At 37.9% G+C, this 13,930-nt stretch overlaps 1 protein-coding gene across 3 annotated transcripts in view; it reads right to left on the bottom strand.

Moving 5' to 3' along the window:
• Nucleotides 1-13,930, bottom strand: part of NDUFS1 (NADH:ubiquinone oxidoreductase core subunit S1) — a 45,295-nt gene that overhangs the window by 978 nt on the left and 30,387 nt on the right. For all 3 annotated transcript variants that reach the window (XM_087882139.1, XM_060688129.2, XM_087882140.1), the window contains 8 exons: nucleotides 13,275-13,389; nucleotides 12,407-12,552; nucleotides 11,676-11,804; nucleotides 10,775-10,904; nucleotides 10,499-10,659; nucleotides 5,752-5,906; nucleotides 2,498-2,673; nucleotides 90-224 (listed from right to left, as the gene is read on the bottom strand). In XM_087882139.1, coding sequence (XP_087738265.1) covers nucleotides 90-224; nucleotides 2,498-2,673; nucleotides 5,752-5,906; nucleotides 10,499-10,659; nucleotides 10,775-10,904; nucleotides 11,676-11,804; nucleotides 12,407-12,552; nucleotides 13,275-13,389 — 1,147 coding nt within the window. The remainder of the gene's footprint in view (nucleotides 1-89; nucleotides 225-2,497; nucleotides 2,674-5,751; nucleotides 5,907-10,498; nucleotides 10,660-10,774; nucleotides 10,905-11,675; nucleotides 11,805-12,406; nucleotides 12,553-13,274; nucleotides 13,390-13,930) is intronic.

Below are 13,930 nucleotides of genomic sequence, written 5' to 3' on the forward strand. Positions count from 1 at the left end.
CAGAAAGATCAATTATAATTTTTATAATAGTTTATATGAAAAGTAACTATCTTGATGTTTTTACATCCAAATGGTATAATGGAACATAACTTGGACAATTCATTTGCTTGAATAAAATAGTTGGCTTCTTCCACATCATCGTATCGAACCAAATTAGGAGACACTTCTTCTAATCTCCTCCTCACTTGATCAAGATTGTCATAAGGGAGAGTCACACCAGTTAGCTAAAAGACGAAGAGAGAGAGAGAAAGAAATTCAAGATCCAATGTGGATATATTTCTTTTTGTTGATATCCATATTTGCACCATACATTCCCCAAAATTATATATAGTGCATTCAGAAAGTATTCATACCCCCTTCACTTTAATTATGCTACAGTTTGATTCTACAGTTGTTAAACTTTATTTTTTTTTCTCATTAATCTACACTCAGTACCCCATAATGACTAAGTGAAAACAGAATTTTAGAAATGTCTATAAATTTATTAAAAAGAAAAAACTGAAATATCGCATTGGCATAAGTATTCAGACCCTTCACTCAATACTTTGTTGAAACACCTTTGGCAACAATTACAGCGTTGGTTTTTTGGGGGTATGATGTGACAAACTTTGTAACCTGGATGGGGGATTTTCTGCCTTGCAAATCCTATCAAGCTCAGTCAGGTTGGATGGCAACTGTTGGTGGACAGCCACTTTCAGGTCCCTCCAGAGATGTTCAATAGGGTTCAAGTCCAGATTCTGGCTAGGCCACTCTAGGACATTCACAGAGTTGTCCCTAAGCCACTCCTGTGTTGTCTTGCCTGTGTGCTTAGGATCATTGTCATGTTGAAAAGTGAATCTTCAGCCGAGCCTGAGGTCTGTGGAACAGGTTTTCAAAGTACAGAAGATATCCCTGTACTTTGCTCCATTCAGCTTTCCTCAATCCTTATCAGTTTCCCAGTCGCTGCTGCTGAAAAGCACCTCCACAGCATGATGCTGCCAACCACCATGCTTCACTTTTGGAATGATATTGGGCAGGTGATGAGCGGTGCCTGGTTTCCTCCAGACAATGTTTAGAATTGAGACCAGATAGTTCAATCTTGGTTTCATCAGACCAGAGAATCTTGTTCCTCACAGTCTGAGAGTCCTTTAGGTGTTTTTTTGCAAACTCCAAGCAGGCTCTCATATGTTTTGCACTGAGGAGAGGCTTCTGTCTAGCTACTCTACCATAAAGCCCAGATCACTGGATGGCTGCAGTGATGGTTGTCCTTCTGGAACTCTGTCCCATCTCCACACAAGATCTCTGGAGCTCAGTCAGAGTGACCATCGGGTTCTTGGTAACCTCTCTTACTAAGGCCCTTCTCCCCAATTGTTCAGTTTGATCGGGCAACAAGTTCTTGGAACAGTCCTGGTTGTGCCAAACTTCTTCCATTTGAGAATTATGAAGGCCACTGTGTTCTGAGGAACCTTCAGTGCAACATAAATTTTATTGTACCCTTCCCCAGATCTGTGCCTTGTGATAATCCTGTCTCTGAGCTTTGCAGGCAGTTCCTTTGACCTCATGGCTTTTGCTCTGCTACAGTATGCATTGGCAGCTGTGAGGCCTTCTATAGAGAGGTGTGTGCCTTTCCAAATCATGTCCAATCAATTTAATTTATCACAGGTCAATTTCAATCAAGATGTAGAAACATGTCAGCAAGGATCAAGAGAAATGGGTGGCACCTGAGTTAAATTCCAAGTGTTGTTGCAAAGGATCTGAATACTTATGCCAATGTAGTATTTCAGGTTTTCCTTTTTAGTAAATTTACAGACATTTCTAAACTTCTGTCTTTACTTTGCCATTATGGGGGACTGAGTGTAGATTAATGAGAAAAAAATGAATTTCAACAATTGTAGAATCAGGCTGCAGCATAACAAAATTGACAAAAGTGAAGGAGGTTTGAATATTTTCTGCATGTATTGTAATTTTAGAAGTTGCAGTTGTAGCCATTCCATGTGGATTAACAATTTAAGATTACTGTATTTTACAATTTAACAAGGTAGCAAAATATATTTCTTATGAATGGCACAAGAGATGTAAAAAAGCAAACTTTCTATCTTTGCTATTGGTAGTGTCAGAAAAATATTTTTTAGAACATTTGGCCTAAAAATATAATAGTACCCATTCAGCATGAAACAACTGTAACGCAATACAGTAAAGCAAAACACATAGATTATACCCATCTTTTTCTATAGAATTCTATGTCAAAATGCACATTCAGTTGTCCAATCTCCACAAGTTTTTAAATACAAATCAGTAATTTTCACATTCAAATCTCTCAGTTCCAGAAAATACAGTTACTACAGACATATAGTTTATATTACTATGATCTTTTTGTGCATTTTGTGATCAATTACTTTTCAAAGATTGGATAAATTAGAAAGTTCATGATTTCAACTCCTAAATATAACCAACTCATTTTCTCAAGTGTTAATTCAATCTCTTGGGAAATATGCAGCGATTAGGACATTTACAGTACCTCAGAGAGTGCCCTAATAATTTTCCAGTCCTCTCTTGCCATGCCAGGTGGTGTCACTGCTACTCTGGTTTGTTGAGCTCTGCCTTCGGTATTTACATAGGTTGCAGTCTTTTCAGTATAAGCTGCTCCTGGAAGAATTACATCAGCCATAGAAGCTCCAGTATCACCATGGTGACCTGAAAAAGATTGCAGCAGCCGTGGGGTTACTTTTTAATTTCTCACTGAACTTTATATTAGGCTTTGTAATTTTGCAACTCATTTCTTTAGCTACAACCTTTCTGTTAATATAAATGTTGCAACGTTTGAGTGATTCTTTTCAAGACACCGCTTTTGAAATAGAAGTCTTTAATATTTAATTCTGACTTAATAGTACATGTACATATGCGTCCACATAAAAATGAATTCAAATAATTCATGCAACAAATCTCCAGTTTCACCGATTTCCAACAGATCCATTTATTCTAAATTCATGCTATACAGTATACTATTATTTATACACATGCTTTGGATAGCAGCTTTTCAACTAACCAATTTTATTAAGGCTTAAGCTTTTGGGAGTTTCAGGACAGTCCATCAGTTGCATTAGAATGGCTACACTGATATAGGGTTTAAATAGGAGTGAGAAAGTAGGAAAGGAAGTACAGATTGGCTACGTAGATTATATGTGAGACAGCTGCCTTTCAATAAATTTGTAAACCAAAAAGGTGCTACCAGACTCCAGTTTTTTCATCACCACAGATTAACACAGCTGTTCCCCAGATTATATATGCTATTGGCTATAAACTTCACACTTATAGATTAGATCTACATGATTTATTGATATTATATAGTATGGGTCTTTTAGTTTCTAATTACAATTAATTTTAGTATGTTTATATTTATGTTTCAAATTTTTGAACTGCCCATCTCCCTCAAAGTGGAATTCTGGATGGTGTACAATAAAGCATCAAAATATGAAAGTATATGATTAATGGACTTGGTTTGGTTTGTAGGTTTGCAGACTCTAGTTGGGCAGTCTCAGTGGTCTTGTGTGCTTGCTTTCAGTTCTTTTTTTTAATGAAAAGACCCTCTCCAATTAAAGGGAGGGAGGGGCTGTTTAACCCTACTTCCGAAGTAGCAACAAAACTATGGATCCCAAGAGGAAAAAATGCCTGTTCACTTTCGATTGTGAGTTCACTCTTCCATATACCACACAATGAACAAAATCTGCAATTGCAATACATATTTATGCTGGACATAATTGTGCATGCCAGAAGGAGCTAAAGATTACAATTAAAGGGAAGAGCACTTGATTTACTAATCTGATATGACCTGATTTAATACAAAATAAAGCAAAATATTTTAACATTGGACATACAGAAAGATATTTTAAACAATGGACCCAGAAGTTAATTTTAAGAGTGTTTGTTTTATAGATATACTGTGTTTCAAAAATTTTATGAAAGAGGAACAAGTTTTACCTGACAAGATTGAGGGTGATTGTAAGTGGATTTAAAAATGACAGGCTACAAGAATGGTATGAAAAAAAGATGCTACATTGGACATACAAAGAAACAAGCTGATGTCTTAATAATTAGAAGGGATATACAAATAATAAACCAAGAGAGTAACTTAGATAATTCCTATATTGGATTTACAAAAAAGTTTTGTTAAGTTTTTGAAGAAATTTGTGAGAAGGGACAAAGAAAAAAACCAAGTTCTATGACATTGCCTGAAGGCACTAAAATCAAGATTATTAAAAGTAAAAGGAAAGCATATAAAACTGGTTTATTTGATCAAGAATAAAATAGATATGTTATCTCTGGTAATCTTTCATGAACTTTTGCTGATCAGTACTGAAGAGGTTTTAAAGATTGTTTATCGATAAGACATAGGATATGGGAAGATATCATTTACTGATTTTTAAAAGGTGATAAGTTACTAAAATTGTGTATAGTTGTGATGAAGGGGAAAGTCATTTCCTGATATGTTTCTTTTACTGTATATTTTTTTATTCTATCTTTTCTGTACTATTTTTTCTTTTTATTCTAAATATGTATTAGTTTTTCTTTGTAATTCTAACATTTAATAAAATTACTATAAGAATAATAATAAAAGTGGATTACTTTCAGTAATAATTTAGTTTACCTTTAGCAGCTACTTGGCTTAAACTTTATTAGTTCAGAACAAAATTTCAGAGGTGTGCATGAAGCAATAAAAATGTTTTATTTTGATCTCAGAATAAAACAGCCTTGCTTTCATTGGGATATTTTCAACTGGATGGATTCCAACAGAACAACATTTAAACAGCACAAGTATTCTGACCATAGTAAATAAAAGGAACTCAGGACCACCTGCCATTCCTATTTTTCATATTAGGGCCATGGGAGTAGATGGGTCCATACTTAGTATCACTTACTACCCAGACTAGGAAAAAAAATTGGTTGAATGGATGATTTTAAAACCAGTTTTGAAATCATTAAAATAAAATCAGAATAAAATAAGTATAAACAATAAGGTATCTACAGTAGTGAAAAATCTGTTATCTCTGATCAAAAATGTTCTCTCCTCAATGAAGAGTTCAGGCAAAAGTAGTCACATAAATAGCAAATCTCAGCAAATTAGTCCAGATTAACATAGAATCTTTGCATTTCACACTGAAGCTCAATATCCCATCAAAACGTAACAAGCCAACCACATCAACACTTTATTAGTGGTTTTTGTGTTACACATTTATTCAACTTCAGTAGTATCTCTACACAGCAGTAGTGCATACATAAACTTTGCATTATCTGTCTAGAAACTTACCATAATAAAGATGCATCCTTCCTAGCTATTATTGTACAGGAATTATAAATTCCCATAGCAGGGTATTAAACAAAACAAGGGATAAAACAAAATCAAAATCAGCAGCAACTTACCTGCCTCAAACAGATGTCTTTTTCTTACCCATCGATTTTAAATCAAAAACAGAAGTGACATGACTGGTCTCAACTGCTGTACTAGTATAATTGTTTTCTTTTAAAAAAATATCCCAGTTCTTTTTTAAAAAACAGAACTATCAATCAAAATCCAATTACCATATTTGTAATAGAACCCTCAAAATTATGTCACTGAAACAAGTTTTCAAAACAACTTTTGAAATATACATTGTTTCATTCAAAACAATTTATATGTATCTATCATCCATAGTAGTTTTGGAATGTACATCAGACACAGATTTAGTTTATTGCTAAGTCAAATGCAAAGCAAAGTACTGCAGTGATGTTACTTACCCTGATAAATGATAAGGCAATTCTTAGGCAAATCTTGTCGGGTAATACAACCTGCATCAGCCCCTAAGAGATACAGCACTTTAGGAGGGTTCTTTCTGATACCATCTACTCCTGGTTTGTAACCTAGGTCAAGAGCAGCTACTTGGCTTGCCACTCTGTAGAGTAAGATATTATTGTTTCAGCCAGCATTCTCAAACTTAATAAACCCTAAACCCTTTGACACTTGACCATAAAGTGCACATATTTTTGAACAATTTCCTATTTTGCAGAACCGTGTCTTATTGAAAGAATAAAGCTTCCTATATCTGGTTTGTTTTACTATCTTTGGTAAAAGCATTTTGGAAAAGGACCCAGCAAAATGAGTTAATGGAAATTTTAACATTCCCTTTCAATCAAGTATAACTTCTATCAAAATAGATTTTTGTATCTCAAAAATTTTGAAAGGTATGGATTACCGTATTTTCCGGCGTATAAGACGACTGGGCGTATAAGACGACCCCCGAATTTTCCTGTTAAAATATAGGGTTTGGGCTATACTCACCGTATAAGACTACCCCTCTTCCAACGCACACCAAATAAAAATTAAAAAAACATCAACTGGCTCACCCACAATGTAAAAGCAGCTGTGCTAGACCCAAAATGGCCCCTGAAACAAGCAGGAACCTCACACAGCCACAAAAAGCCCCCAAAAAACAACTTTCACACTTTACACACACACAACACAACACAACACAACTGGCTCACCCACAATGTAAAAGCAGCTGTGCTAGACCCAAAATGGCCCCTGAAACAAGCAGGAACTTCACACAGCCACAAAAAGCCCAAAAACCCAACTTTCACACACACAAAATTCCACATACAGCTTTGTGAGATTTTGTGTGTTTGTGTAGTTAGAGTGAAACACTACAAAAACACACTAAATCTCACAAAGCTGCACAAATATTATTTTATTTTATTTTTATTTTTATATGAAAGCTAAATTTAAAACTTCCTAAACTTTAAATGGCTAGGTCTAAAAAAGAACAACTAAAAAAAAACCCAATTAACTATTTTTTTTAAAGATCCCAAAGGGGAAAAAAACTTACCCAATAGAACAGGGGTCTCCAACCTTGGCAACTTTAAGACTTGTAGACTTCAACTCCCAGAATTCCTCAGCCAGCTTTGTTTTGCTGGCTGAGGAATTCTGGGAGTTGAAGTCCACAACTCCCTGCCTGCTTGATTGCAGGCAGGGAGTTGCTTGCTGATGGAATGGATTCAGGCAAGCGAAGCAAGGCAAGCAGCTAAGGCAGTGGTTCTCAACCTTCCTAATGCCGCGACCCTTTAATACAGTTCCTCATGTTGTGGTGACCCCCAACGATAAAGTTATTCCTAAAACCGTCAAAAATATGTGTTTTCCGATGGTCTTAGGCCAGGGGTCCCCAACCTTTTGGGCCTCAGGGACCACCAACTTCATAATTTTAAATTTCGCGGTTCAGACAATAATGATTTTACCCAGCCAACAAAGCACACTGTACTTATATCCTTCCTCATCCATTTTCTTAAAAAAGAGGGGGGAAAAACACTTTTAAGGTTTTACTAAAAACAGTTTCCAATTACATAGTATTGGCATAAAGCCTGGTTAAAGCAAACATGCTTAGTCATAAAGACTTGAGGCAAGACATTCTGCTTAAGGTTTAAATTGAACTTAAGTGCATTATCCGGTATAATGCAGATTACTTCTGGCTGAAATACCATAAATTGGGCATCTTAACCATAAACCAGGGATATGAATTTTTTTTGTATGGGTGCTGAAGGCTATAGTAAGTACAACATGTTGGAGCCTGCACTGCAATAGGGGATGGAAACATATAAAAGCTTTAAAAATACAGGAAGATTAAATATTGTTACTGTTAATGTAATCATCTGGACTCCCAGTACAGGATGGGGTCCTTCAGGCACTTTCCCTCCTCTCTGTCTGTCTCCCACTCTTTCGCTCTCATTTTCGCTTTCTCTCTCACTCTCACACTCTTTCTTTCTCTCCCACTCTTTCTCATTCTTTCTCCACCCTCTTTCTCTCTCTTTCTCCCACTTTCTCTTCCCTTCTCTCCCCCCACTCTCTCATTCTCTCTCTCTGTCCCCCTTTCTCTCTCCCCCCACTTTCTCTCTCATTCTGATTCTTTCATTTTCTCTCTCTCTCATTCTGATTCTTTGATTCTCTCTCTTTCATTCTGTCTCTTTCTCTCTCTCTCTCTGATTCTCTGTCTCTGTCTCTCATTCTCTTTCATTCTGTCTTTCTCTTTCATTCTTTGTATCTTTCTGATTCTCTCTCTCTCATTCTTTCATTCTTTGTCTCTTTCTCTCTGTCTCATTCTGATTCTCTCTCTTTCTCTCTCATTCTCTCTCTCTCTCATCTCAATGGCCAGCCAGTGTCTTGGGGCTGAGAGGAAGTCAAGCATCTCCCTGAGAGACTGAGGGCCGGAAGAAGTGTGGGAACGAAGCACTACTTGAACTTGTGCGGCATGAGCATTCGCCTTGGTATATTTGCGCCAGCCGATGGCCAAGGCAGTCCTCATCTCTCTGCTGAAAGTGCAGCATCAGGATTCTGCCTTGGTATATTTGCGGCGCAAGGCAGCCTTCGTTTCCTGATGCTTGGGACTCAGAGCGGTAAATGATGACTGGTCCGGGGAGCAGTCCGGGGAGCAGCTGGATTTGCTCTCCATTGCGGACGCCAGATCAGCCCCCTGCAAGATCTCATCTTTCGAGGAGCGCTCCCTGAAGTGGCACTGGAAACTTTGGTTGGGCTCCTCCAGAGACGAGAGCTTGCAGGGGGCCGATCTGGTGACTGCAATGGAAAGCAAAATCCAGCTTCTTCTCTCTGCTGTGAAACTCCGCGCAGAAACCAGCTGGGTCCAGCATTGAGCGGCATGCAGCCTTGACGAGATCGGCACAGGTTCCCGAATCTGAGTTGCTGGCGCTGACTGATGATGCTACGGGAGCGCCGACAACATTGAGGGGAAGCTGTGCCGATCTTGTCAAGCCTGCATGCCACTCAATGCTGGAACCAGCTGTTTTCTGCGCAGAGCTTCCCCCAGGCATCCAGGGGGATATTACCGATGCTCCGACTTCCCCAGCTCCGACTTTCCCAGTGATGGCGAGCCCCACCTGTCTGGGGAAGTCGGAGCGTCGGTAATATCCCCCTGGATGCCTGGGGGAAGCTCCGCTCAGCAACCGGCTGGTTCCAGCATTGAGCGGCATGCAGCCTTGATGAGATCGGCACAGCTTCCTGTCAATGTTGTCGGCGCTCCCATAGCATCATCAGTCAGCGCCAGCAACTCAGATTCAGGAAGTTGTGCCGCTCTCGTCAAGGCTGCATGCCGCTGAATGCTGGAACCAGCTGATTGCTGAGCGGAGCTTCCCCCAGGCATCCAGGGGGATATTACCGACGCTCCGACTTCCCCAGACAGGTGGGGCTCGCCATCACTGGGGGTCAGCTGGGGAAGTCGGAGCATTGGTAATACCCCCCTGGATGCCTGGGACGGCGGGGGAAGCTCCGCGTAGCAACCAGCTGGTTCCAGCATTCAGCGGCATGCAGCCTTGACGAGATCAGCACAGCTTCCCTTCAATGTTGTCGACGCTCCTGTAGCGTCATCGGTCAGCGCCAGCAACTCAGATTCGGGTACCCGGCATATAAGACGACCCCCGACTTTTGAGATGATTTTCCTGTGTTTAAAAGTCGTCTTATACGCCGGAAAATACGGTACTTGTTCAGATCCATAGCCATGAAATATCCTAAAAGCCTCAGACAAAGCTTATTCTAATTACATTGTCTACTTTCTAGACTCCAGCTTAATACATTAAAATGTATGTCAAACATGTAATTTAGAAGAATGAGGAGAGGAAGTTTTAATAGAAAAAAAATCCTTATACGTAGAGTTAAATCATCTTCAGTTCTAAAAATAAATGTTCAGGTCATTCTAAATGTATTCAAAGTGTATTATTAGGCATTTGAGCTAAGCCCATTTCTAAATATCAATTTATTGTAATTTATTCAAACCAGTGGGAAATCAGTAATTTTAATAATCTGTTCATTTTTTAAAATTCTGTTTTATAATTCAGCCAGATGGCTGTAGTTAACAAAAAAGTCCTAACCCAGTGCCTAGTGACTCAAAAGTACAGCTGAAACAGAATAGACTCAAAAAGAACCCTACAAAACAGAGCTACCGTATTACTTGTTTAGAAGCCATTTGGCTCCAGGGTACTTGTCAGCCTTTTTGTCCAGAGAAGAAGCAAACCCAGAAATACCAGTTTTACCTTTACTGAAAGGTTCCCTTTACAAAATCTTTCAAATCTGAAAATACATCATAGTGACATTAGTATTATAGGAATTGTGTTACTTGCTGGTTTGCTTCCAGGCTGAAGACTGGGTCTTTGTTCCTTTGAGAACATATCCAGGATAAGCTTGGTCACAGTCTCCTGCTACCATCCTATTATCTTTTAGGAAAGCAGTTGCAATCATGTCTTTTCACAGAGCTTTCAAAGAAAGCACTATAAGAGATTATCAGTATTTTAATGAGGAGTTTAGCCATATAAACTTTATGGTTTTTATTGGCAACTCCTTTTATTGCAATTTTCATTGTTTTAGAGTTGTAAATCACTTGGATAAGCAGTGTAAAAATAATTGAGCATAAACAAACAACTTTATGGTAGAAATTTTTATGACTCTAGTATAAGAGATAGAAATCAAACTAGAAAATGTGCTTGGACAAACCTATGAAGAATGTTCATAATTTTCCAGTCAATTTCTACTCCACTTTTTGTCCTAATATTCTGTGCAATATTTGAAATGGCTGAATGAATGGCTGCTCCATCATCACGTTGCAGTGCTGCACTGCCCACCACCACTATTGGCTTTTTTGCCTGGTTCAGGACCTTTTATAAATAATGAGACACGAGAGTGAAAAATCATTCCATAGTTAAGAAATTATAACTTTGTAATTTTGTAACAAAACTTAGAGGCAAAACCAGAATTTATTATTTAAAATACCTTGCTGAATGGATGCTTCTCAGAAGCAATGTCTAATAGTATCTGTGGGGAATCTCCCAGATGCTCATAAGTGTAGGTCAAATCGACTGGGCTGCCCACGAGAGCCACTTTTAGCTCATTATGTAGCCAGCTGAAAGAGGAGTAAGCACAAAAATATGTAAGGACTTCTAATATATAGGCAAGCTATATGGGATGAGTTTATTTTTGTACTTTTCTCCTGAGCTCTATCTACAGAAGTTTCTGAATTTCTTCTAAGCAGCAGGGAATCTGGGGACTCAGGGAACACATTCCATAGTTTAGCATTATTCCTCTCCCAAAAGAAAAACTACGTACAATGTACATGCAGAAACAAGTGGACCTTCAGACAGGGGTCCATTCCTTTTGCAACAGGTGATTATTGTACCGGTAATAGCATTTTATCTTTGAAATGTGCCTATATGCATCCTTCTGTATTAAAAAAAAAACCCTTAGTATTACAGGTTGAAGAGATACTGATCATCAGCCCAGCTGCCTCCAATGTAGCCACCTTTGAGATTTATCTTAGAATTTTCTGGCTATATGGCCATGGTTAAGACTTCTAGAAGCCAAAACATCTGGAAGGCAGTTAGTTTGGAGAAACTGCATTAAAGAATATAAAAGAATTATACAATCCCCATCATATGTCAAAATCTTATGTCAGCCACTGACATACTGGCAAACACAATTACCTTCCATACTAGATGCTCTAGTAAAGCTTGAATTGTCTTAAGCAGGAGGTTGGACTAGAAACTTATAGAATTATTTTCAGCTCTGATACTGTGTTTATGTTAAAGATACAAATGATAAAAAAGAATGTCTGGCCTCTTACAATGTACCTCCTAATTCACAGAAAGAAAATCAATTTAACTACATGTTAACAAACCTTTTTCTAATTCTTGCATTGAATAATGGTGCTTCAAAGCGTGGATTGGTGCCAACCAGAAGTAGGAAATCTGCCTCTTCTATTCCTGCAATCTTGGTATTAAGTAAGTAATTAGATCGCAGGTCTGTTCTATAATAGAATGCACAAACAATCATAACCAATATAATTGTGATATAGCGCTCCAGTAGGAATAGCAATAGCAATAAGACTTCCATCCTCCATAGTGCTTTACAGATGTTTACAAATATCAGCATATTGCCTACAACAATGTGGATCCTCATTTTAGCACAGAAGGATGGAAGGCTGAGTCAACCTTGAACCCCGTCAGGATTAAACTCCAGGCTGTGGGCAGAATTAGCCAGCAATACTAACCACTGTGTTACCAGGACTCAAATACGACTTTGACACTTAAAAGTAACACTTATGAACTACTATATCTGCACAGTACCAATCTTAATTTCTTCTTTATTTTATCAGCCAATAAACAACAAGAAACATGTTTACCTTTTTCTAGAAAAAAGGATGGATTTTTTCAATTTTTATAATATGCTTCCAATTATGAACTATGGATTTAATGCTTGATGTAGACTATTTAGAAGCCTTTAAGGATAAGGGCTGGAGGAACCTACATGAATTTCATTTACTGTCCAAATTTCTAATCTTGCCAAGTTCTCTCAACATATTCCATTGCCATTTCTTTTACTGGGATCACTCTAGTTACAATCTCTTACCCAGCTCCTGCAGTAGGGAAAATCTCTTCAGTACACATATTATCAGAGTTAATTCTATTCAGCAAGTCTTTGAGTGATACTAGTGCTTCTGCATCCACTAATCCTCCTGCAATTGCAGCTACTTCATTACCTTGACTCCTCTGAAGCTGCAGCAAGAAACAAAATTCCACAAAATAATCATTAGGTTACCACTGTATTTTTTTTTTTAAAAGAATCTTTTTAAAAAGTTATTTTTCCTAAAATAACTCAGGGAAACAAAATAATTTTCATAAAACAGAGATATCATACAGCTGCAAAGCTACACCTGTCCAGTTTTAAATCTATGATGCACAAATACTTTTATATTACCCATTTAACCACAAGACATAATAAAAATGGCTTTTAAAACCCTACATGGCATCGGGCCAGGTTGTTTGAGGGACTGCCTCTCCTCAATTTCATCTATCTGTCCTATTAGTTTCAGCAGAAGGAACATGTTGCTGGTCCCATTGGCCCAGGAGCTTCACTTGATGGGATCAAGAAAAAGAACCTTTTCTCTGCCATGGCACGTACCTTCTGGAACATTAGTTCCCCACCACCACCACCACCACCACACACACACATAGTGAGATTGGCCCCAACCGTGCTGGTCTTTATGTAGACATTGTTTATTATTGTGTTTTTTAATGTAGATTTTAATTGTTATGAATGGTAGAAGATGATTGTTACTTGTGTTTTAAAACTGCATATGCCACTCAAAACATGCAAATAGTCATATAAATTAAATAAACAAGCTCCTTGTTTTGAAGTGTAAAAAGTAGCATTCATAAGTAAATGTGTATCAAATTTAGAAGTAGTGTTAAATAGTCTGTCAAGTCCATATGTTTACCGCAGTTGCTACATAGCTCAAGGCTTCTTCCCAAGGTACATAAGTGAACAGCCCTTCTTTATTTTTTATCATCGGCTCAATAAGTCGCTGACGTTTCAGGCCATCATAAGCAAATCTGAAAAGCAAAGATAAAACTGATTATAGAAGCAACTGAAGCTGAAATATATATCTACCAATACCACTGCTATCTTCGTAAACTTTTTCAGCACAGAATTTACTTCTCCATAGTATCAATAAATGACCACGTTCTGGAGCAGTTGGTCATAATGAGAGAGGGGGCAATACTATACCTACCGTTACGTAGTGCTCAGAAATCAATGAGAGAAATATATGTACTCAAACTGAGAGTGCAATAAATAAATAAATAAGGCAATAAAATCCAACATTCAAAGAGGCGATATAATGTTAAATTCTACAGAGTTATGTGGGATTTCAAAAAGAGGAATTAAAAGATTGAGACAAATTTTCTCTTCCAAATATCACATAGAGCAAGCTGTGTGTTGGGGTTAGCAGAATGGATTAAATCCCTGAATAGCAGAATGTCAATATGGGAAGAAGCTGGCCCAGTTAATCAGCTCCACAGATACTTATGATACAGGGGCACAAATGAGGATATAAACTTGAAAGAACAGATAAGATGAAGCTTGATAAAAGTA

This window comes from Pantherophis guttatus, chromosome 1 (assembly GCF_059756535.1).
Source record: "Pantherophis guttatus breed Tessera chromosome 1, ASM5975653v1, whole genome shotgun sequence".
NCBI lineage: Eukaryota > Metazoa > Chordata > Lepidosauria > Squamata > Colubridae > Pantherophis > Pantherophis guttatus.